Source organism: Solea solea, chromosome 20 (genome assembly GCF_958295425.1).
Source record: "Solea solea chromosome 20, fSolSol10.1, whole genome shotgun sequence".
Lineage (NCBI taxonomy): Eukaryota > Metazoa > Chordata > Actinopteri > Pleuronectiformes > Soleidae > Solea > Solea solea.
The window spans coordinates 14,385,883-14,408,628 of NC_081153.1; the positions used below are offsets into that span (position 1 = coordinate 14,385,883).

Genomic DNA, 22,746 nt, shown 5'->3' on the forward strand with positions numbered 1-22,746 from the left:
ATCAATCAAACAAGCCGCACTGGGTTTGTGGGTGTGTCAGGCGTCTACACGGCTCTTTGGTGACATCTAGTGGCGAAACTCGTTAAAATTTTGCCGCAGTTGACTACCAATCATGGAGACAAAATTTGACACGGGAAACAAAGTACATTTACTATTAGTCACTTTTATTTATTCATTTATCTGTTTTTATTTATTTATTTACTTCCTTATTTTTTTAAAACATAAACCTGTTAAAACAACAGTCAAAGAGAGGGCATTAGTATCACAGCCAGTCAAGTCAGCTAATATACGTCCTTTGTGGCTGTTCTCCTTTGTTTCAGTCTTATCAATAGTTCTGATAATCTCTCCAGTCTTTGCCAGCATCCTCCTCTGGTGCAATATTGCCAGCTTCTTCACTTTTGCTGTATTTTCTCTGCAGTCATTGGTGGTGTTTCATGCCTCATGTAGATTCCCCAGATAATGTTGAGATCCCACTGATCAGAGGGAGTGTCTGTATGGAGTGAAATAAACTGCTGATTCTCTGGCTTTCTGCTCATATCATAATCATGCTATGTAGATCCATAGATGAGTGTAAATTTGTTGCTGTTCGAATAATTACCAGATCTGTGTCAAGTGCTACTTTTTTTTAACAATTCCTCATGTGCTGTTTTGGGCATCAAGCAAGTCTAGTGAATATTTAATTATATTCTAAATCTTCTGTAAAAGGCCAATTACTCAAAACTAAACTAAATTAATTTTGAAATACATAAATTCATGTGATTGTCAAAAGGTTGAGGTGTCTTGTGTTTACACCAACATCTCAACGAAAATATTTCATTTGGAAATTGCACCAATGTTAGCCCTGACTGAAATCCACACACATGGCAATACATTTGAGTGATGGAGTTCTACAGTTGTATCCATGTTACTAGACTTAATCTGTATAGTAGGGAAACTGGAAACCTACTGATGTAAACAAGTTGGTCTCTGGTGCTCACCTAATCCAGTGTGTAAACAAAAGCTCAAGTAGTCAAGGAGGAGCTAGTGCACCGAGCTACTGACAGCATTGGATCAGGGTCTATGAGCCAACGAAACCACGCAGTACACAAGAGAGGCCACTTATCTCGGCAGCACGCAGAGTCAACAGAATGCTTTTTTGTGAGTGGGAAATATAGGTATAGGTCATGTTTCTTCTCCCCTTCTGTCTCTGGATAGACATACATAGACAATTACAATAAGCACTTGTCTGCAAAAAGAAAAAATATTGTGTTGCTGGCCTTCCCATATTTTAAATGACTTTGCCATCATTATTTTTTCCCCCATGGCAAAACATTCTCTGTACAAACTGAATCATAAATCTCAAAGGAAGTTTCTCAGATGCACAAACACGTCACATGTCACAATATGTGCTCCGAGTTTCTCCCCGACTCCTCCACACCAGAGAGCTAAGCTGGCTGTGCTGAAGCATCTCCGTCTCCTTCCATGCTGCGCGTTTATTGGTCAAAGCAGAATGAATCACAGAATGGTCACACAGAGCTGTCATGTGATTGGTTGAGATGATGCTCCACGGAGAGCGAAATGTTGTCCAAGATGATGACAACATCATCATTTTTTTTTCAAGTCTGAACATGAGCCAACCCAAACAAACACCTCCAGCTGCCCAGGTGCCATCCTCAACGTCCACGGGGGGTCAGGGGGGGGTGTGAGAAGCTGAATGAAGAGACCAGTTTTTTGTCCTCACAGAGAGAGAAAGAGAATGAGAGAGAGTGTGTCCATCCATCCATGTTCCTTTCCTCTATCCTCTTCATGCCAAATCCTGGGGCTGCTGCAAAGCTGACCGGTGAGCAAGAGGTGAGAGGAGGGGTGGGTTCAACTGATCAGGGACCAGTGTTGATCAGTGCATGTATTGATCAGTGATCAGGAGCAGTGAGTGGGTCCAGCCCCTCCTCTCCCCTTTGACGATATCAGTCTTCTCCTCCTCAAACCCCATTAGTCAGCACATATCAGAGCAGCAGGACCTGCAGACAGAGGTGGCCCCCCCTGGCCCTCCACTGTCAGAGGATGATGCAACAACGGCACAGACGCTGGCCACCTCCATGTACAGAGGGCGGGGGTGTCACTGGGGCAAAGTAGGCGTGGACCTTGATCTCTGGAAGATGGGCCTGTGTAGGAAAGAGTTGTGTTAATATAAGAAATACAAAGAGGCAAAACAAATATATATATATAACAGTGTGACATTTTCTGAAATGTGCTTTACTCCCTTAACTTTCTTGCTTAAATAATTATTGAATAACAATGGCCTGTTTCTCCAATCTGCATTATGTCTGCATATTTGACACAAAAACACCTAATATTAAATACATGAAACAGTTAATCAAAAAACTTTAGATACCTTTAGGATGAAAAAATAAAGTTAGCTGATTTAACAACATTAACAAGTTTATAAGACCAATTACGTAAACTTACTTAATAGTAGTCAGCCGATTCATAAAATAATAACCAGTGGAAGCCGATTTAAAAAAAAGAAGAAGTCAATACTCCCCAAAAAGAGTAGAGGAGGAAATACAGCCTTGATTGTTTTTACAGAATTATTTCCACTGACCCGGATGCGTTTGATGCCAGCCCTGGTGACTTGCTGACAGTCATAGAGCTCAATGCGCTCCAGGCGATGGCAGCTCTTCAGGTGCTCCAGGGTAACATCAGTGATGAGAGGGCAGTTGTCCAGCTCCACCACAGTGAGGCGCTCTTGGCCACAGGTACTGCTGCTCAGAGCTCTGATGCCGTCATCTGTGATCAGCTCGCAGTGGGACAGAGACTGGGATGGAAACACACAGATAGAGGGATTAAAGCTCCACAAAGCAGGATAAAGGGATGAGGAAGAGCCTGGCACAAAGTCAGAACTGCAGGTGTGAATTTACCAGGGCTTGGAGACGAGGGCAGTGGATGGACAGCTGAACCAGGGTGTTATCTGTCACCTGATGAGAGAACAAGCTTGATTAAAGGACTCACATGTCTCCAGACAGCAAAGAGGCTCAGTTCATACTCTCTTTGGCAAAATGTGTCAAACTTATTGTCTAGTTCTGATTACCATAAAAAACAGGAAGAACTTTCTCCTGTGTAACTCCTTATCCACCTCCCATTCTGCTTTCTGTCAGAAGTGATTTAAACACTAAAGACACAGGACTGCTCTCTCTCCCTCTTGGCAGAAAACATACCCTGTCATGTACACAATCACATCTGTGTTTCTTCATACTATCTACTGCTTAGACAAACAGACAAAAGCCAAGCATTATTCCAGATTCAACACAAATAAAATACCATGCACATGAATAAGGGAAATCTCTTACCAAAATACATTCTTCTAAGTCCATTTTTTCAAGCTCATGACAATTCTGTGAAGATAAACGGACTGTTTAATCTTTTGTGTGGACAAACATTTAGATGGAGGTAAAATTGAAGTTTGGATTAAGGATATGAGGACAAGAAAGAGAGCAAAAAAGGATGCAAACTATACTTACCCTGGCCAGCACAGTGAACCCAGCATCTGTGACATGGGAGCATCGTGCAGCTTCAAGAATTCTGAAAGCACACACACACACACACACACACACACACACATAAGGCTTGTGGAGAAATGCTGGTATGAATCAACAACAGGCAGGATCACTACAGGACACAGCAGGTTTGCATTTGCAGACCTGATTTAAGAAGAAAGGATGTTTTGCTCATTTACAGTTATTCTAGTCCATTTTTAGTCAAACAGCCCGAGAGGTTTTTTTATTCTGTAGGTATTGAGACATGTAGCATGTTTGTGTGCGTTTCATACTTAAGTTGGGGACAGTTGAGTCCCAGTGCAGTGAGGGAGGCATCCGTGATGTTACTACAACCAGACATGCAGAGAATCTGCAGCTTGTGGCATCCTCGACAAAGACTGACCAGGCCTTCATCTGTTATTTGCTGCAGGCAACAGAAGGAGACACAAAAACAAATTAAGAAAACCAAAAAAAAGAGGCATAATGTCCTACATTAATTATTTTCAGTCTGTTCCCCTCCCAACATTCGATCACATGTTCTTCTTACTGTGCATGACTGCATGTTGATGGTGGTGAGTTCTGGGCAGTGTTTCTGAAGGTGTTTCAATGCTCCATCGTCCAGCTGGGTCAAAATAAAACACACAATATTGTCAGTCAGGACAAGGACAGGACAGGACAGGACAGGACAGTCTGTATGAGTAGCTGCTACAAATGATAATCAATAATCTGTGGTTTGTGAATAAATGACTCTTAAAATGCATATAAATAAATGAGTAAACAGAGAAACATTTGATAACGTTCACCCTGTTCACCCCTCCAGTCAGACAAATAAACAGTGACAGTCACATATGACCACTGAGTCTTTGGTCAGGAAACAACCGAGAAATGGCCTGAAAATGTAAAACGAACAAATAGCACAAGGTTGTAAATATAGTGTGTTGCGAACAGCAATTGAGAAAAGGGGCACCTTTCTCTTCAGTGAGGCCTGCAATAAATGTTCAGTGGGGCAGGTGTGTGCTGTGTACTGCTATATGTTCTTTATTCTTCAAGTCATTCACAGTCATTGTCAACAACACACAGAGGACCAGAAGACAAAAAAAAAACATTATTGTTTAATGCTTTCTTTGTGTTTAATCAAGTGTTTGATCACCAATATTAGCACAAAAAAGTATCCTTAAAAGGACGACACACATATTTTTTGCCAGGTCCTACAGGTGTGTGTAATTTTGTGAAGTACAGTACCTGTGTGCAGCCTCGGAGGAACAGTGCTCGTAAACCGGAGCAGCCTCTCGCTAGAGCCTCGATGCCATCACGTGTGATCTGGTCACACCACGACAGGTTCAACATCTCCAGCATTCTGCAGTTGTCACTGAACACACACCCAATTTGTTTGTGAGTTAGGAGGGTGAACGTGTGCATGAGGCTTTGTGGAGACCTTTCCGTTTTATTGCTGATAATGTAATGTCTTGGGTTTTTCCTGCAGTGAGCCAGTGTGTGTGTCGGTGATACAGTACCTGAGAGCCTTGAGAGAGTGGTTGCTGACGGACACACAGGAGGTGAGATCCAGGTGTTTGAGTTTGGAGCAAAACTTGCTGAGGCTGAGGCAGGTGCTGTCTGTGATCTTGGTGCAGCCGTTCAAGTTCAACACTTCGATGTTCCTGCAGTTCTGAGCGAAGGTCCTGGGAAACAAACAGTGAGGAGGCAGGAGGAGGAATTACTCAGGAGAGGCTTCATTGAATAAATAAGCTCAGGAAGTAATTAACAGAGTCATTTACAGGCCCTCGAGGGTTGCTGTACTACAGCCACATGTTTCTTTTTCAATGTCATTTTTACAAAACCCTCTGAAGATCTGCTTCATTTATGTTGTTTATTTAAATGATTTGCTTATAGAGGTGCTCGGGATCTTCAAGGGAAGCCATGTAAAGCTGCAGATCAAGAGCAAAAAATTACATCATCACGGCTTTCTTTTGTTTTTGTTTGTTGTTTTGTTTGTTGTTGTTGTTGGGCATGTACATAATGACTGGGATTAAATGGACTCAAAGAGTCTCTAGCTAACAGTCCCGCAGGACTGAACAGGCACAGTCGGCTTAAACTTTCAACATAGTCACGCAGGGACAAACACAGAGAGTCATCTCACAAAACCTCACATAAATGGCTTTTATTAAAAAGCCAGAACAAAACCACGCAGTAATTAGTGGTCAGTGTGTGTGTATGTCAGGGAGACAGTGAGACTCTCACTTCATGGAGGCATCTCCCACACTCAGGCAGCCTCTGAGGCTCAGCTGCCTCAGGAAGCCTCCACAGCGCTTTGAAATGTTCTCCACCACCCGGCCCTGAGAGACACACGGAGGAAAAAGAGAAAGAGAGAGTAATAATATGAGTTAGGCCACAGGACAGGGGATCAGCTGTGACGTCACATTCGGCACCAAAGCCTACTGACCCAGCACTAAGCCTTGGGCTGGATAATGCTACTCAATGAGCACAAATGTTCACACACACACCAGCACAGATATGCAGCCAGGCCCTCGCACAAATACCTTCCATTCTCTGCCCCCCCCCCCCCTTTGCTCTCCTCTTTTTTTTCTATCTCATAAACACACACCCCTCTCTCACCTCTATGTCTGTCTGGAAGTTAAACAAATCAATCTTCTGCCAGTTGCTGCCATCGAGAGCCAGAACATTCCACGCCTGAGAGAGTAACAGACAGGTTGTGGACAGACAAAGACAAGTGGGTCAGACAGAGAAGGGTGCAAGGCGGGTTTTTTTCATTGTGATAAAAACCTGTGCAGTCAGTGGTTTTACACTTATTCCTTCTAAAACTTCTGAACTGCGAGGATGTGCTGCTTCCCCCAGTTTTATATACGTAAAGTTTATGTCACAAGCTTTAAATAAACCAGAAAATAACCAGAAAAACAATGTGAGTGGCTGTGGATCAAGAGGATGAGCTGGTCGTCAATTAAACAGAGGATTGGTGGTTTGATTCCCAGGTCCTTTATTCCACATGTCCTTGAGACACTAACTTACATAGTGTAAATAGGGTGGATGTGGCCTGTAGTTTATAGTGTTTGACTGGCCTTTGAGAATAGAAAGGTGCATTTAAATGCACACATGTCACCATTTTAATAACCATAACAGTGGCTGAAAGTATAGGAACAAAGACAACCTGTATGGAACTTAGCAGAGCAGATATAAACTACCCTAAAACATAACACTGACTAAACAGTCACATGGGCACAATATTATATTAACTAGAGCTTTTATGAAAGAAGCAGCCACCACAGCTCTGTGTTCCCAGTCCACATGCCAAGCACTTGATATTATTCACAGAAACCTCATTCATTAATGGCTTTAAGCTGCAGTGCACAAAGGCAAAGCAGTGGTAGGCTTTCACATGACCAGCAGATGGCACTATTCTGTAGCCATTTCAAGAATTCCAACGCTCATAAATCAATTTCAAGTTAATTGTACCATAGGGCTTGAGGTTGTTTGAGGGTAAGGGATAGTTTGTCTTACCTTGGATACCTGGGCACATCTACAGAGCGTGACCACATCTAAATAGGAGAATATTCTAGAAAAAGAAAAGAAAAAAGAAAGGTTTGTCACATACCAATGATCGGTGACAGGAAATAGATCCTTTTCAGGTATAACTCAGTGTTTTTCATTATGAGTTATGATGTTTAGATGTATAGAAAAACATAATAATCCCCTGTGTTTGGTTGAGAGCAGGAGAGCCACACACACACACACACACAGTGTTTGAGCTGTGTGCCGGGTGTCCACAAAGGGCTACATGCAGCAGGCTACTGGGTCAGCTCAATCCATTAATGTGCCAATGAGTAATTTCTGGAACTCAGACAAGCAAGGGCACAGACAGCCTAGGACAGATAGGTAAACATATATGTATAGCACACAGGACAAACAAACACATGATATCTAACATGTAAATCTCCTTTCTAATGCTCTGTTGCTGTCTTAAAATGATATTTTAATTCAAAAATACTTGAGGGATACAGAGAATTGTCATGGTGCCAGGGCTTAAAAGTTCAGCTGGGGTTTCAATGTGTGTCCGTTTAGCCCCAGGAAACAGGAGCTGCCCATTGTTTCCTTCGTATAGATGCAGACAAAGACTGTGTTCTAATGTGCATTTGACTGGGGCATGTTGGGACATGCCTGTGTAATCTATACAAGAGTCTTGTGTCAGGGAGTACATGCATACAATTAACAAAACAACACAAGGACAAACACACACACACACACAAAGCCCTTGATATTATTTTAGGCCACCAGTGAGGCTGACCAATCAGACAGGTGTCCATTGATCTAGGTTTTATAAACTGGTTAATGGCTGTGGCGCTGATTATCGATTGACTGTCTGCTTTAATCAAACCCAGTTTGACTTTCCATTATGTGTGAGACAGGCCTTTTACCTTCCTGTGAAGAATTCTGCTAAACATAGTCACAGAGAAGCAATCGATCAACAAATCCACCTGATCTGGTGTGTCCAGGTTTGAGTCCTGTTAAAGGTACAGTGTGTAAAATTTAGCAATGCTGCATAATGCGGCTGAATATCCCTCACCTCAACCTTCCCTTTCAAGTGTGTTGGAGAACCATTTCAGTTCGCATAAAAACTCAACAGATGTTTAGTTTCTCCAGTGTGGGGTATTGTGAAAGCATGGTGGTTCAAAATGGCAGGCCTGGCTCCTGATATAAATATAAAAGGCTCATTCTGGAGTTATGAAAAACAATAATTCATACAATCAGGTGATTGTTCTCCTGTAAAATAAACAAGTTTAATTATGTTACCTTCAATAATCTGCCAAATGAAAACTAATTTAGCCCACACTGGACTTTTAAAATATTTCTACTTTAATTATTTCTCATAAATAAAAGTATTATAGTTGAGTTTTTGGATGATGTTGCTTCATACAGACAGACTATAACTGTATCACTGACCTGGGGGTTTAACGAGAATAAAAGAATACAAATGAGGTGATATATTCAACAACATTGTGAGGGCTGTCTGTTTTATAACTTTACCACATTCACAAGGAACCCTTAATGCTGCCTCTGAACACAGGCCGTTTAAAAAAATATGTAACTCTCCTCCAATGGCACTGTCAGACCTCTTTTCTGGTGTCGTGCGTAATGGGATTTTAATCGATCATCGTTCCATTTGTTGACAAAATGTACACCTGGCCCTTCAAGCATGGTTAGATAAGAGAGAGTCAAGCCTCCACCACGAGTCTGGGACTGGTTGCTATGGTAACTCCAGTCAGACACGATTTTGGCTGGTGGTAGTGAGGGTGCTGAGTCAGTGCTTTCAGGTAAGAGGACCCTGAACTACTCTGCACTCACTTTGAGGCTCGTCAGTCAAACAAGGTCCGTCTATATATCACTGAAACACAGCTTATATTCATGCTGCTGCACAGGCCAAGAGAACAACTGTTTACACACAATACAAGTGAGTGACCCCCCTCCCCCACAATGATACATTCAACATAAACAGTGAAGCTAATCAACACTAATTCATGAAAGTGTGAGGCTCATTATTGCTAAGACACAACCTTCCAACACATACCACATGCATTGAATATATGTTCCAGTGATTATTAACCTTTTTGGATGGTGAACCACTGACGTAAATTAATATCTTCTTGCATCTCCTCGTTACAGGATACATGTAGGAGTTCTGATGACTTTAACCAAAGAGTGTATTTCTCCTGTAAACCTCTCACATGTCAACGAACTGCAACAGTTATCTGAATAATTAGCTGGAAGCCTGACAGAACACTAATCATCTTTAAAAAATATTGTGAAATATAGTGGGGATTGAGGTCATGTATTAAAAAAAAAATGTTGTTTACCTAAATGTTATAAATGCTACGAAGACAAAATGTTCCTCACTACAGTGCTGACAAGGCACAGCATAATTATTAAAAATAAAAGTGGCTCTAGTCAACCCACTTTCCATGGTTGATAAACAAGATTTACCTCCATCACAATGAGTCCTCTTCACAGCTGTTGTGTAAGTGTCTCGACGCGACACATGTGACAGTAGGTCATGTGGTGGAGAAAGCAAAGTGCATGTGAGTGCATGGGTTTGGTTTTTTTCCTGGCCACCAGTGAAAGTACGCTGGTGTTAATGCGCGAACGGGTCGTCTCTGTGGAGACACAGCTGGAGGAGCGGAGGAGCACAGCACTGCGGAAATCCCCAGCAGCTAAGACTGTCTATTTATAGCACTCCGACACAGACGTACAGTTTGCATAGGAGTGTTGAGTGTGCACACACACACACACACACACACACACACAAACAAATCAGTGTCGAGGGTGAACACGGGTGAGTGCACATGTGATGTCAAATTTATGCTCAGCTGCTGTTTATATTGGTCTGTAGGTCACACAGTCAACACAACCCCATTTCAGACTGGTGACCAACACACACACACACACACACACACACACACACATAATCAATGACAAACAAACAAAAATACAGCACATACACACTCCTACACACTGTTCAAGGCTATTTCAGCTAATGAGTAACCCTGACCCTTGTCCAAGGGTATGTTGTGTTGCATCGTATGTGTGTCTGTATACAGTGTGTGCATGTGTGTGTGTGTGTGTGTATTAATCTTACCTAAGAAGAAGCTCTTTGGGGAGCTTCTTGTTAATGGGGGCTTCATCGCTGTTTGAGAACACCTGCCAAGACACAAGATAAACAACAACAATAAGCGTGAGAGAGTTAATGTGTGTATGTGCACTTTCTGGTAAAAACACTGACTTTCTCATTCCTCATGGGGACCAAAGCCTGGTCCTTATGAGGCAGAGCCTGCTTTCTGAGGCAAAAAGAGGTGAAACGGGAATTGGGAAATCCACCACTTGAGGACAACATCTAATAGATCTAAACCGGCATCTGTGAAAATGAGATTTTACTTCAAAAACGGAACATTTCTTCAACAAAAGAAGACCCTTACACAATATTTGCAGTTATTAATTAGACGCTAATAAACCAGGCTGGGCTGCATTTTGTTTTCCACCTCCCAACTTCTTACAAGCTTATAATTCTGTTAGCCTGGTCAGCTTGTTGGCATGCTTATCTCAATTAGTCTACATGCTGGATGTCTGGCCATCTGCTGAATGGGGAAACACACACACACATACACATACACATACACATACACATACACACACTTGCAGGTGATTCAAGTCAGACCTGTTTGTGTAAGGAACAGAGATAGAACATTCTAGATGAGGTGGGCTGTATTCAGCCATGAATTTAAATTACGGCAAACACCCACATTTGCTGCGCCTCTGCTGCACACACTCATGTTGCCAATGATACACTTGTATCCTCAAAGACTCAGGAGATGTATCTAATGAGGGGGGACTCCCCGCTGTTTCAAATGCAAACATGAACAGTGCGATGTCGAAATCACAAAGGGGAGTGCAGTAAAACGCACAGGAGGAGAAAAGGCTGGTTGTGAGAATGCCTCGACTCCAGCTAGTTCCATGACGGACACGAGCTCCTCGAAGGAGAGCGCAATAAAGAACGATGGGAGAGAGAGAGAGAGAGAGAGGGAGGAAGTGGGGGAAGCAAAGAAAAGGGGCAGAGAGACAGAGGCCAACAAAGAAATGTGAAAGGAGAGTATGAAAGGAGAGAAGGGAGTACAGTGAGGAAGAATGAAGGCCATTTAAAAGGAGGTGAGGTTAAAGATAAAGAAGTCAATCAAGTCAAGGTTCAGCAAAAGATTAACTCACTGGTTTGGTTTTAACATCCAGTGACATTCAGGTTACACCATAACAAAGCAGCCTGAAACACCGGTCTGAACCTACTGATTAACTATATCCCCTCCAGGTAACCTTGTCCATCAGTGCTTCAAGACTCCGGTCATCACCTCTTTCTGTGGCTTAATAAACTGAAGTCCAACATTAATGTCCCTGTCCTCTTTTTCAGTGAGAATAGGGAAAATTCATTCAACAGTCACTCAGGCACCTGAATTTGAAAACTTCTGATGAGATGTAGGACATTGTTAATACAGGAAATAACTCCAGTGATGCAACCTGCAGAACTAAAGATGTTATATAATAATTGTATTCATTCAAATCAGGTTATACAGTAGAGCTAATAAGTGGACAAAAACCACCTCAGTTGAAATAATAAAAAGTCTGAATCCATATTCTTTTAGGATTTAGTGCAAAATCTGACACTGTTGATCACAACATTTTACTTCACTTCTCTTTACTGCACTCCCCTTTTTGAGAGACAGGTTGGTTTCGGTGTTTTAGTACTGGAGGAGAATTTATGTTTGTGTAGATCAGTGCTTCACAACCTTGTCCCTGTTCACACCGAAATAATGAAAGTGAATAATAACAAACGTTTACATGCAAAAATAAACAGCAGTTGTAGGATATAAAACTTTGGTACTTTTATGTTTCCCAGACATGATATTTTGTTGGACAGATGCTGACAACTGGAACGCAACCAGGTATAGCCGCTAACTGACTTTCTGAATTTCTAAATTTAACATGCACAAATATAATTTTAATAACCTCAGCTGGGGCCCCAATGTGGTCTATGGAGCCCCCTTGAGGGTGGCTTGGATCCCAGATTGGGAACCGTGGGCCTCGAGAATCATGACTCTGGGAAATATGACCAATTGGTGTAGCCCAAGGAAGCTGTCTGGGCCCCCTGCTATTTTCCCCTGCCTTCACCAATCATCATCACGAATAAGTGTAATATATCCTTTTACAGCAGGTTCTTTACTTTCAAACAGTACCTCCTATCATTTGTTTAAGTAAAAAGCAACATATGTACTGTATGTTGCCATAGTATCACCTTGACAACGCACCTCAAAAATAACGGTGAAATACTGTGCCACTGACTTCAGACGCAGATGTTTGTTGGTCAAAAGAGCACGAGTGGTTTTCACTGACTCAAGTTAGCAGTGTGCCAACAATGGACCTGACCACACCTTATTTTGAGATTTATTGTCAACTTTTTTATTTATGAGCACTCAGACAAGTGCATTTTCTTTTTCCTGCTGTTAATAATTATGCACCAAAACTGCAGAAAGCTCTGCCTTTTGTATGTCAAATGGGCACAATTTACTTTTAAAAAAGAACTAACACCATCCCAGATATTTAAGTTAACTTGTTTTAACCTTGTTTCCCTTCTCTTTTGACTCTCCTTTTAAAACTGTCATCCATCATCTTGCTGCATTGTTAGAGCTTGTTTTAATGCATCAAACATAGCAGCTTAGTGAATGAAAGGGGCCATAAAGTAACTATGACTATTATGTGACTCAGTGTCACTTATATAAATGACATCATCAACTGTTTATATTAACCAAAATGACTGGATAATCACTAAAGCCAGAGGTTGCTTGGGATTTAGGACTAAATATAGACTTAATTACCAACCACAGCTGTAACACATCGCTTACAGTACCTTTGACCTTTGCCTCAACCAACACCTGGTTACAATCTACACAGGCAGTGATCTCAAACCTCAGGGTTTTATGCCAGACAGCACCAACCAATAACACAAGCAAGTGATGTGGTTTAAAGCTAAAAATAAATAAAATTACTTTAGTCATACACATCAGTGTAATGACATTTGGTGCTAACCAGGCAAGCCTCCATTCTCTGTGTAGGGCTGAATCTGAGTGTTCATTGTACTGGATGGGTTTTTAAAAATGTGGTGATGAGAAATGCCCAGCAAAGCTTAGTGAGCTAAAGGCAATATTCCAAAATGCTATGGTGTTCAACTAAAAGTCCAAAAGCAGCAAACTCACATAATTGTGAACCTGGGACACAACAATTACATTTAGGTCCATGAACCTAACAATCCACTCATCAAGTAGTTTATATATTATTGTGAAATAAGAAGATCTGATGGTCAGACAATGTTACCTTGAGCAACTGAAATTTGTACATTATTTTACTTAAAAAAACAAATAAATCATCAATCCTACCTATGACCCACTTCCTATAACGGTCATTCGTGCATCAGTGGAAAGACAATCTTCACAAAGTCGATCTTCACGTTTGCAAACAGTCACGATAACAATGTTGTGTAACACAAACTCCATGAAAGGTGTTGCCAGATGGCATGAACTGAATTTGGCGTGTAATCTCAGCCACAGATATGGAGCCATGACAGCAAGAGTCAAAAAGCCATCTCTGCTGGTACGCATGCCTGATCAAAATTATCACCTCAGCATTCTGGTGCCCTCGATCTCAGTGCCAGTAGAGCAGCATTCCCAAGCAGGGAGTTCCTCTCTGCAGTCACACTCCTATTCCTAGACAGTGCCCACAAGTCGAGATATAAATCTAGTTCTTGAGCTTACATGGAGCAAAGAAATTTGACGTGGTCGTACGGTGTGTTAAGACGGGGTTTGTGCCAGATGTTCATGATTAAGCATCATCTCGGCTGTCAGGCAACACTCCCAAGTTCGGCTCTGTTCCCCTGCACTCCTTTCTCCCATTTACATACCAGCTTGTTTCCCAGTGGTTTCCATTTAAGAAGCTTACAGCTCTGTTGAGAAATCCACAGATATGTCAACACACAAGTATACTGCCCGCTGTGCTCGCTGTTTTCACTCACACACACACACACACACCACACTTATGCATAAGCAGACAAATACCTGATGGAGACAGTCAAGTACCATCAAGTCAAAAAGAATCTCAGCAATGTATGAACGATATTAGGGATGAACAATGTTTACAGGAGTCACAACTAGTTAGACTGGAGTTGATTTAAGGCTTGTACACACAACGATGAGAACAAAAGATTAGCACAGCAAATGTCAGCTATGGTGATTATTAAAAGACACAAGACTTAAATGAACTAATCTGCACTTTAAAATAAACTGTGCACAGGTGAGCGGGATTGGACGTGAATTTACTGAACTACTGCACCTGTTAAGAACAGTTTTGGGGTATTACAACTTTCTTTGTAGTAGCTTTCTTTATGTTGTCATGAAAAGCACAGGTAATAGTAATACCTGTTGGCCAGGATAGGAACCCTGAAACTCACTCACTCATCTTCTACCACTCGCGCCAATCCCACAAAGCAGGCTACACCCTGGACAGGATGCCAGTCCATCAAAGGGACACATAGAGACAAAAAAAAAACCGGAGAACCCAGAGAAAACTGCACCTAAAGGGATTTCTGCCATTGTTTGTTATTGTTTACACTTGTGCTTTTGCTATAAAAACCTGTTAAAATGTCTGCCCTGAAAAAGGCCTATAATTGTCACAAAAAAGCAAAATTGGCTTGTTGAGCTTTCACCCAGAAGCAAAGAACTATTTTTTTAATATATAACATTCATCACAATAATTATTAATAGACTAATTTAATCATGATTCTTTATTTGGCCACATGACTTACTTTATTTCATTAGCAAATGTTGGAATTTTTACTCTCCCACATTTCATGTATTTGACAGCTGTGGTTAAAAGTTGCTTTGAAGTATCATCGCATAAAATAGGACTCACTGTAACTGTACTGTATATGGAACAATATATGATGTACAGTATATATGGATGTAAAATCCTGCTTATTCAGCAATAACATCCAGTTTTATAACAGCACAGGGATTAATCTGCCTGCTTATAAAATCTTGTGTTGATACTTTGCGGCCAAGTAAGTTTTTATTTACATGTTTGATCCAGATATGACAACCCCGAGTATTGTATCATTTCACAACTCCTTTTGTTAACAACACATTTTGTGATGATGATTTTCCACCGAGGTGAGGCGTAGCAAGTCATTTCAAAACATAATTCTCCAAACTGTGCCACAAATATTCTGCTATCATCAGGAAATTAACAGGCAACAACATGTCAGCTAAAATGGTTGTTTTTTCACACTTTAACAGCTTGTGCTTAGTGAAGCATATTATATCAGATTTAGGGCTTTTTAGTTATATTTAGTCATTTTCTCCAAATATCCAATCCCGGTTTGTTCATCCCTAGTAAATGTAGGTTACAGATTGAATGCATGTATGCGAGTCCAGTGTTTGACACTGACTTTGTTTACCACATTGCTGAACAAAAGTACAGAATTATGAAAAGGTTGCAGGAGGAAATATAAGAACTTAGAGCACTCAGCATAAAAGACTGCAGTGTATCAGTGGCACTTGTCGTTTACAGCTTTTTACAGTGGTACGAGGGCTGAGTGATTAAAAAATATAGATCTAAGAGGGGTTATTTTGACAGAAATTGTGATTGCGATATGATTCGTTATGGTCATTTTCATGTGAAAAACATATTAAAAATGATTTCAGTGTTATATTTGTGCACATCTGTGAGAAACAAAGAGGTTCCCTTCAGTCTGTAGAATAAGATTTGATGTAGATCAAGACAATAATTAATCTAAAATGAACTGTTTGGCCCTAAGTGGCACCTGTCATTCACAGGTTTTTGCAGTGGTACCTATCAAGACCAAATGCATGGTGACTCATTAAATGCTGTAAGTATTGCAACAAAATCTGCAGCCTTCCTCCTGAGAGATGACAGAGGCAGCCAGCCTCAGCCCCGACACACTGACAGAACTCAGCCACAGCCCTGCTCTGCTGCTCCATACCACTTTTTCTGATATCCAGTCCAGTGATTCTAACCAGTATTGGGCCGAGTATCGTATCTGCACAGTTAAATTTTGAATGCAGCTGTGTGAAGCCCAGGATTGGAAACCGACATGCAGTTGTTTACCACACGGAATACAGAAACATGGAAAGCTTGTGGGAGGAAACATGATAGCGTGTTTACTACTCAGTGTAGCATACATGCATTCACCACAACCTGTCATTCACAGTTATGTTGCAGTGTTACCTGTCAAGCTTAAGTGCATGGAGACTAATTAAATGCTGCTTGTATTTACAAAACTACTCTCCATCTCATTAATGCATGTATAACATCAATCGACAGTAGCAGCCTCATACACGGAGTCCTCTCAGCCACAGCCCTGCTCTGCTGTCCCACAGTCAGTCATCTTGGGATGCCTCTAAACACTTTTTCTTTTTCTGATAACAATCCAGTGATTTTGACCACTATGGGACTAATATCAAGTGGTGAATTGGCTCATCCCTTGCAGGTGTCTTAAGTAAGTTTGAAATTGACATGTATGGATGTGTTTGTTTAAGTATAGGAAGGTTTTTGGTAAGGAAACCTCACTCTATTTACTAGTCAGTGTAGCACAGTATATATTTAACCAAACACCTGTCAGTGACAGGTATGACAGGAGGTGTTTTTTTCAGTGTTACATGTCAAGCCCAAGTGCATTATGGCTGCTTGTTTTTACAACATGACTCCTCTCCATCTGCAGCCCCCCTCCTGAAAGCCTGTGTCACTTCAGGCGACAGTGGCCGCCTCGGCCCTCACACACACACACACACACACACACACACACACACACTGACACACACACACACACACACTGACACACACATACACTGACAGTCCTCAGCCACAGCCCCTGATGCTGCTGTCCCCCAGTCCTCACAGCCGTGGTGTCGCAGGACAATGACAGGATTTGGGGATTATAATCACTTGACCAACAAAACACCTCAGCTCCAGGCTCCGTGTACAATGACACACAAACACACACACACACACACACACATACAGACACACACACACACACAACAAACAGTTGAACCACTGGTGGTCCACTGTTACTGTCATACCTCGAACCGGCCCTTGGTGATACCGTTCATGTCTGCAGCGGCGGCGCAAACACACACCAAAGCCGAATGACGAGAAGCTGTTGTTTTGTCGCCGTTTTATATTTGGTCGGTCGGAGAGTAGGAGCTGGAGCTGGAGCTGGGTCCTCACACCCTCCTCCTCCCTCTCCCTCTCCCTCCTTCCTCCTTCTCCCTCCAGCCGTCAGCGAGGCTCCTGTCTCCGGGTCAGTGAGGGCGGTGGTGTCGCGGTGCGGGGCGGCCTGCGGTGTCGTTAGCGGCGGTTGTCTCGGAGACCAGCGGCACCGCAGCCAGTCTCATTGCACGGCTACCAAAATAACAATAATAACATGGACGGTCTGTCAAATGACTTCACTTCCGCCTCTCCCTTCATCGCAAGTCAGCTGGTCTCACAAGTTAACTATTAAAACACACACACACACAAGCGTGTGCGCGTGAGAAAAACGCCAAAACCCAACGTCCGCTTCCATTCCCGCAAGTGACCTTTAGGCGTCAGACACACGACACGAGCGTTTCTCTCCTCGGTTTTCTGTTTACTTGCGGGGAAAGGGGGAGGGGCCTATGTGACGTCATGGCTGCGGGAAAAGGCACGCGTGGTCGATTTGTTTTGATTGTGAGGGGTCTTGCGGAGATTGTGGCAAACGGGCGTGATGTCTGTCATTTTAACGACCCGAGGTGACCGAGGTCGCCGCGGGGACACGCGACAAGCCGCGAGACGTGACCCGACAAGAGCCCGTGGCTCAGATTATAAAGAGAAGGAGAAGCTCACGTCTCTGATGAACGAGCTGCAAAGATCTTCTCCGCAGTGGAGATGTCCAACTCTGACACAGTCAGGCTTAAACCTGCAGAGACACACACACACACAATACGTTCATTGTCATTCCTGTGTTAAGTAAACCATATATAAAAGAAGAAGAAACAAGACAGTATAAGCCTTTAAAATACTCTGTTGCAGTTAAATATGCTGTAATCAGATTTTTAGTGCAGTCAAATTACAACAACATGAGTTTAATGAGTTTAAACTATAAAAGGGAACATTACTCACTCATTGTATTATTATATAGACTTTATTACTGGTATATTATCACATAATGACTAAATGAATGTTTGTTTATGTTTAATGTATATATATGTGTAGCCTAGTTTGTGTATATTAGCCTAAGTGTTATTTATATTCTACTCTGACTTAGTGGTCTGTATCATTAGTAGTGTTTTGTTTTGTGATTTGGGATTGGCATATTTTCTATGCATGACATGATAATTAAAAATAAAAAAATGAAAATGAAAAATATCAAGTACATATAAAGGCTATGTCACACAAAGGTCAGGGGCATGTTTTGACATTTGGAACGCAGCAAATGTTAACTATTGCATATTAATGTTTGTCTAAAGACACTTATATTGTTATTGATCAAAAATGAAAAATAAGCTGAACGATCCATATTTTTGTGCCAGTGTTCGTGCAGGATTGTAGACAGAGCTGCTGCAGACAGACTCGAGCGCGAGTTGTAGATCTCGGATAGAAAAGAAAATCTTTGGACTAGTCCTCACCATTCACCACGAGAGGACGCTCTATTCCACCACACTAATACCTGTCATCAAGAACTGTAACGGTGGAATTTAAATCACTTAAGCACTGTTATTTGGCAAGTGTATTGACAATATCAGTCTTGTATAAAAGTACCTTAAAAGTAACTTTTCTTAAGTAAAATGACTTTGGTAGAAGTAGATGTCACTTTTTATAATATTACTTTAATAAAAGTATATGACATTTACTGTACTTAAGTATCAAAAGTAATTTTCTGATATAAAATGTACTGAAGGTTTAGGAGTAAAAGTATCAAAAAATGAGTTGTGTGAATGGCTGAAAACTAGTGTAATGCAGCTCATCAAGACTAGAAAAGCTCTATATAAATACAGACCATAATACCAACTCTTCTACTTCTGATTTTATTTGGTAGTAACGAGTAACAAAGATAGTTAGAGGAAATGTAGTGGAGTAAAAGGCAAAGTTGCTAGAAATATAAATAACAAAGTTAAGTACATATATGTAAATGTTGTACTTAAGTACCGTAACAAAGTATTTGTACTTTGTTTCATGACAACACTTCTCTCACTCATGTCTCTGCATTTTCAGTTTTTCAGTTTCAGTTTCAGTTTTGTTGCCTATTACATTTATTACTATACTAAACCATTTATTATCATAGGTAGAGCAGAATTTGTAACAGCTGTTCATACGTTTATTGACTCAGATACTGTGATACTGCACATACTGTGTACATAATGTATGTAAACATGCTGACACAAAGTGGAACTCATATATTTTATATGGCACTCATGTTACATCTAGTCTCACATCTCTTCTTTTTTTCAGTCCTGTGGCCACAGTGTCTGACTGAACTTCATGGTAATTAACAAACGCTCATCAAAAGTCAAATTAATGAAGTCATTTCCTGGAATAGCTCTGTGCCTTTCTCATATCCTGACTCAGCTGTGGCTGGCAGCTCACTGTTGAATGTGTCCCGGCGATCACAGTGACGATATTTCATGTCGAGCGAGAGTCTGTCTCTTCTTTCAGACGAACCCTTCTGCTCAGACGCCTCAGATTGTGAACATCTGACATGTTTGTGGAGTCATTAGGTGTTTGAATACTTTTAACTTATGTCCTTTATCCAAAGTACACACAAAAAGACACATTTATAGTTTGACACTTCGCCCTAATCTGTAGCCTCATTTATTTTGAATAAATTATTTTGGAAATTAGCCTATTGGGAGACAACGCAGGTTGAGATGGTTTGGTCATGTGAATAGGAGGGATAGTGATTATATTGAAGAAGGATGATGAAGATGGAGCTGCTGCCTAAAGGGAGAAACCAAAAGAAGAGGAAGTTTGTTCATACTGGTTTTAAAATTTCTTTTATTGCACCTTATTGGTTTATTAACCCTTAGAACACTGAGCATTCTGGCTGCTTTTTTCCACAATTATTTTTAAATGTACAGTATATACAGAGGCTATATGAATGTGCAATATAGAGTGTATTATATCCTCTTTTTCAGCACAACCTAGACAATCTGATGATTTTGTTTTTCATTTTTCACCAACTATATTAACACACCTGAACAAAAAGTACTCAAAATGTTGAAATGTGTCACAGTTAGGAGTTCGCTTGGCTCGTTTTTTTGAACAAAATAAAAGAAAAACTGTCTAATTTTGTGACTTCTGCACAATTATTGCTACTTTATACTACCTTAAGAGGCGAGGCGAGTAGAGCCTGGTCTGGTTTGATTGTACTGTGTGTGTGTCTATGTCGTCACATGTTTCAATAATTGTTGTTTTTCTTGTTTTTCTGTTGTTTTTCTTGTTCTTCACCTCTGTTAAGTGCAACTGTCACGACTCCTGGCTTTTCCACGTCACCTTTAGTTGAACAGTTGTGTGTAGTTTTGCTTCCTGTGCTGTCTTCCCTGATTGTCTGCCCTGTCCTAATGAGTTTCACCTGTGTCTTGTTTGTCACACCTGTGTCTTGTTTGTCACACCTGATGTATTTAGTCTCTGTGCTCCTCAGTGTCAGTGTTTGGTCATAATTCAGTCGGCTGTGTTTTCATTAATGTGTTTGTTTCTCGGCTCATGTTTTACTGTTTACATTTTGCTCTTTTTGTTATATTTTAAAATCTGCGTTTGGGTCCTCTGTTTTTTTACACACCTGTGACAGTAACAGGTCTGGACACATGGTGACTAATCACCATGTGTCTTTGGGTTGAATTCCTTTTCTTTATTGTTAGTTTGTTTCAAGGTGGATATGCTGGTGATGCAATTATTTGTAAACATAAAAAGACTCGGCCACTGTCACCATAACAAGCAATCAAAGTGTAAATAAACACAAGACTCGATAATCAGGATAAGTGATCAGATTGGCTCCTACATGTATGTACACACATAGTTTATCACTGTCCAATACAAAAACATGTTTTTCCACTGCACATAAACATGAGTCTTAAAACCACTGTTTTCCCCCTGTCCCCCATCGCGGTTTAGGTTGCAGTTGCCAAGGAGACACATCTAGTCTACCCTCTGTCATCCGGGCTCCGACAGTATGACCAATGATTTCCTCTGAGTCAATCACACACCTGCACTACAGCTCACTCTGACAGGACATGTCTCACATGGAGAGTCACTGCTTTCACACATACTCACACCAATCTTGTGGTTGACGTGCGTGAGTGCACATCATACTGTATGTGTGTGTGTTTATCTCCACAGGTCGTCTAATGGGCGTCTACTGATTACACACCTGTGTGATGTGTCCCCCTCCCCAACCCCAACACCTGCAGCAAACACAATTCTCACCCGCCTCCTCTGAGATGTTGCAGGTGTGAATCACTGTCTCTCTTGCCATCACTCTCCCTTTTACTAAATGACCTCCACAACCTCGTCTTCCTCCTCCTCCTCCTCCCAAAATTGCTCTAAAAATGCATGACTCAGGATCTCAGCCCACTTAAAACCCCCTCACCTAAACCTTCTGAGCAGCACATTCAGATGGTGAAAGTATGAGGGAGGCCTGAGTGCATGTGAAAGAGAGAAAACAGAGAGAGAATGAGGGAGAGAGTAAACAGAGTGAACTGAGGGACTTGTGTAGAAGAAATGGGAAGGATGTGAAAGAAAGACAGAACACACGTTTGCACAGCATTCGTAGTGAGGACACTCATAGACATAATGCATTCCCTTGTACCTTACCCTAACCTTAACTATCACAACTTAGTGCTCAACTCTGACCCTTAACCTAATGTTAACCCAGTTCTGACCCTAAACCTAAAACCAGGTCTTAACTCAGAAGATGAGGACCAGCCAAAATGTCCTCACTCCCTGAGGTTTGTTTAAGTCTTAAAGTAAAAGTAGAATGTAATCTAGAATATGTCCACTCTCTTTAATGTGTATATTTGTTTTTTTAATTTATACAAATAATGCAGTATATTCGACTTTTAAAGGGTGTTGTACTGAGATCCACGTAATCCAGTAGATTCTAAAGTATTTCAGTCATCTTCTTCATGAGGTCATAGAGTTTCCCTCTTGTCCTAGAACTGCTGATGATCAAACCTCAGTGTTTTCCAAATGATTATCACCTTATAAGAGACGTTCAGAGGCTGGAAAAAAGTTCAGGTTGCTTCTAGATGAGGAAGTGGCCAGATATTAGTTCCAATGAGGCTCATACTAAAAACTAAATCTGACACTGCCTCCGTGCATGTGATGCATATGCAAATGAAAGAGGGAGAGAAGGAGTGGAATGGTTATTTGTTGTGTGGACATGGTGCATTTATTAAAAGAAGCATGAGTGCACACAGTGATAACCCAGGTTCGCTTTGCAATGTGTTATTTTACTGGTTGTAACGTTGCCGTGGCTTTACTGCTGTGGCTATAGTATGTGTGTAGGTTAAGGATATCTTCACCTGCAGATTCACTGCAACAATGAAAAACACTGCTCAGAGGCCAAGGTCATCTGTCTTTATCTACCTCACACATGCACACA

At 41.3% G+C, this 22,746-nt stretch overlaps 1 protein-coding gene across 1 annotated transcript; it reads right to left on the bottom strand.

Annotated features, from left to right (window-relative positions):
* Positions 1-143: 143 nt before the first annotated feature.
* fbxl2 (F-box and leucine-rich repeat protein 2) lies at positions 144-17,928 on the bottom strand. The gene is made up of 14 exons (XM_058619644.1): positions 17,210-17,928; positions 10,156-10,217; positions 7,026-7,080; positions 6,126-6,200; positions 5,751-5,845; positions 5,027-5,191; positions 4,755-4,881; positions 4,060-4,134; positions 3,806-3,936; positions 3,498-3,558; positions 3,327-3,371; positions 2,898-2,954; positions 2,582-2,794; positions 144-2,141 (listed from the first exon to the last, which is right to left on the bottom strand). The coding sequence occupies exons 1-14, from the start codon at positions 17,237-17,239 to the stop codon at positions 2,034-2,036; spliced, it is 1,299 nt and encodes a 432-aa protein (XP_058475627.1). The 5' UTR covers positions 17,240-17,928; the 3' UTR covers positions 144-2,033.
* Positions 17,929-22,746: the final 4,818 nt, after the last annotated feature.

Bases quoted from the DNA above. Each gene is read 5' to 3' on its own strand.
- fbxl2 (XM_058619644.1), bottom strand. From the start codon at position 17,239: ATGAACGGTATCACCAAGGGCCGGTTCGAG. The intron at 4,135-4,754 runs GTACTGTACTTC...ATTTTGACCCAG, and splicing joins TCCTCCGAGGCTGCACACAG to CTGGACGATGGAGCATTGAA. The intron at 2,795-2,897 runs GTAAATTCACAC...TTTCCATCCCAG, and splicing joins GCCCTCGTCTCCAAGCCCTG to TCTCTGTCCCACTGCGAGCT.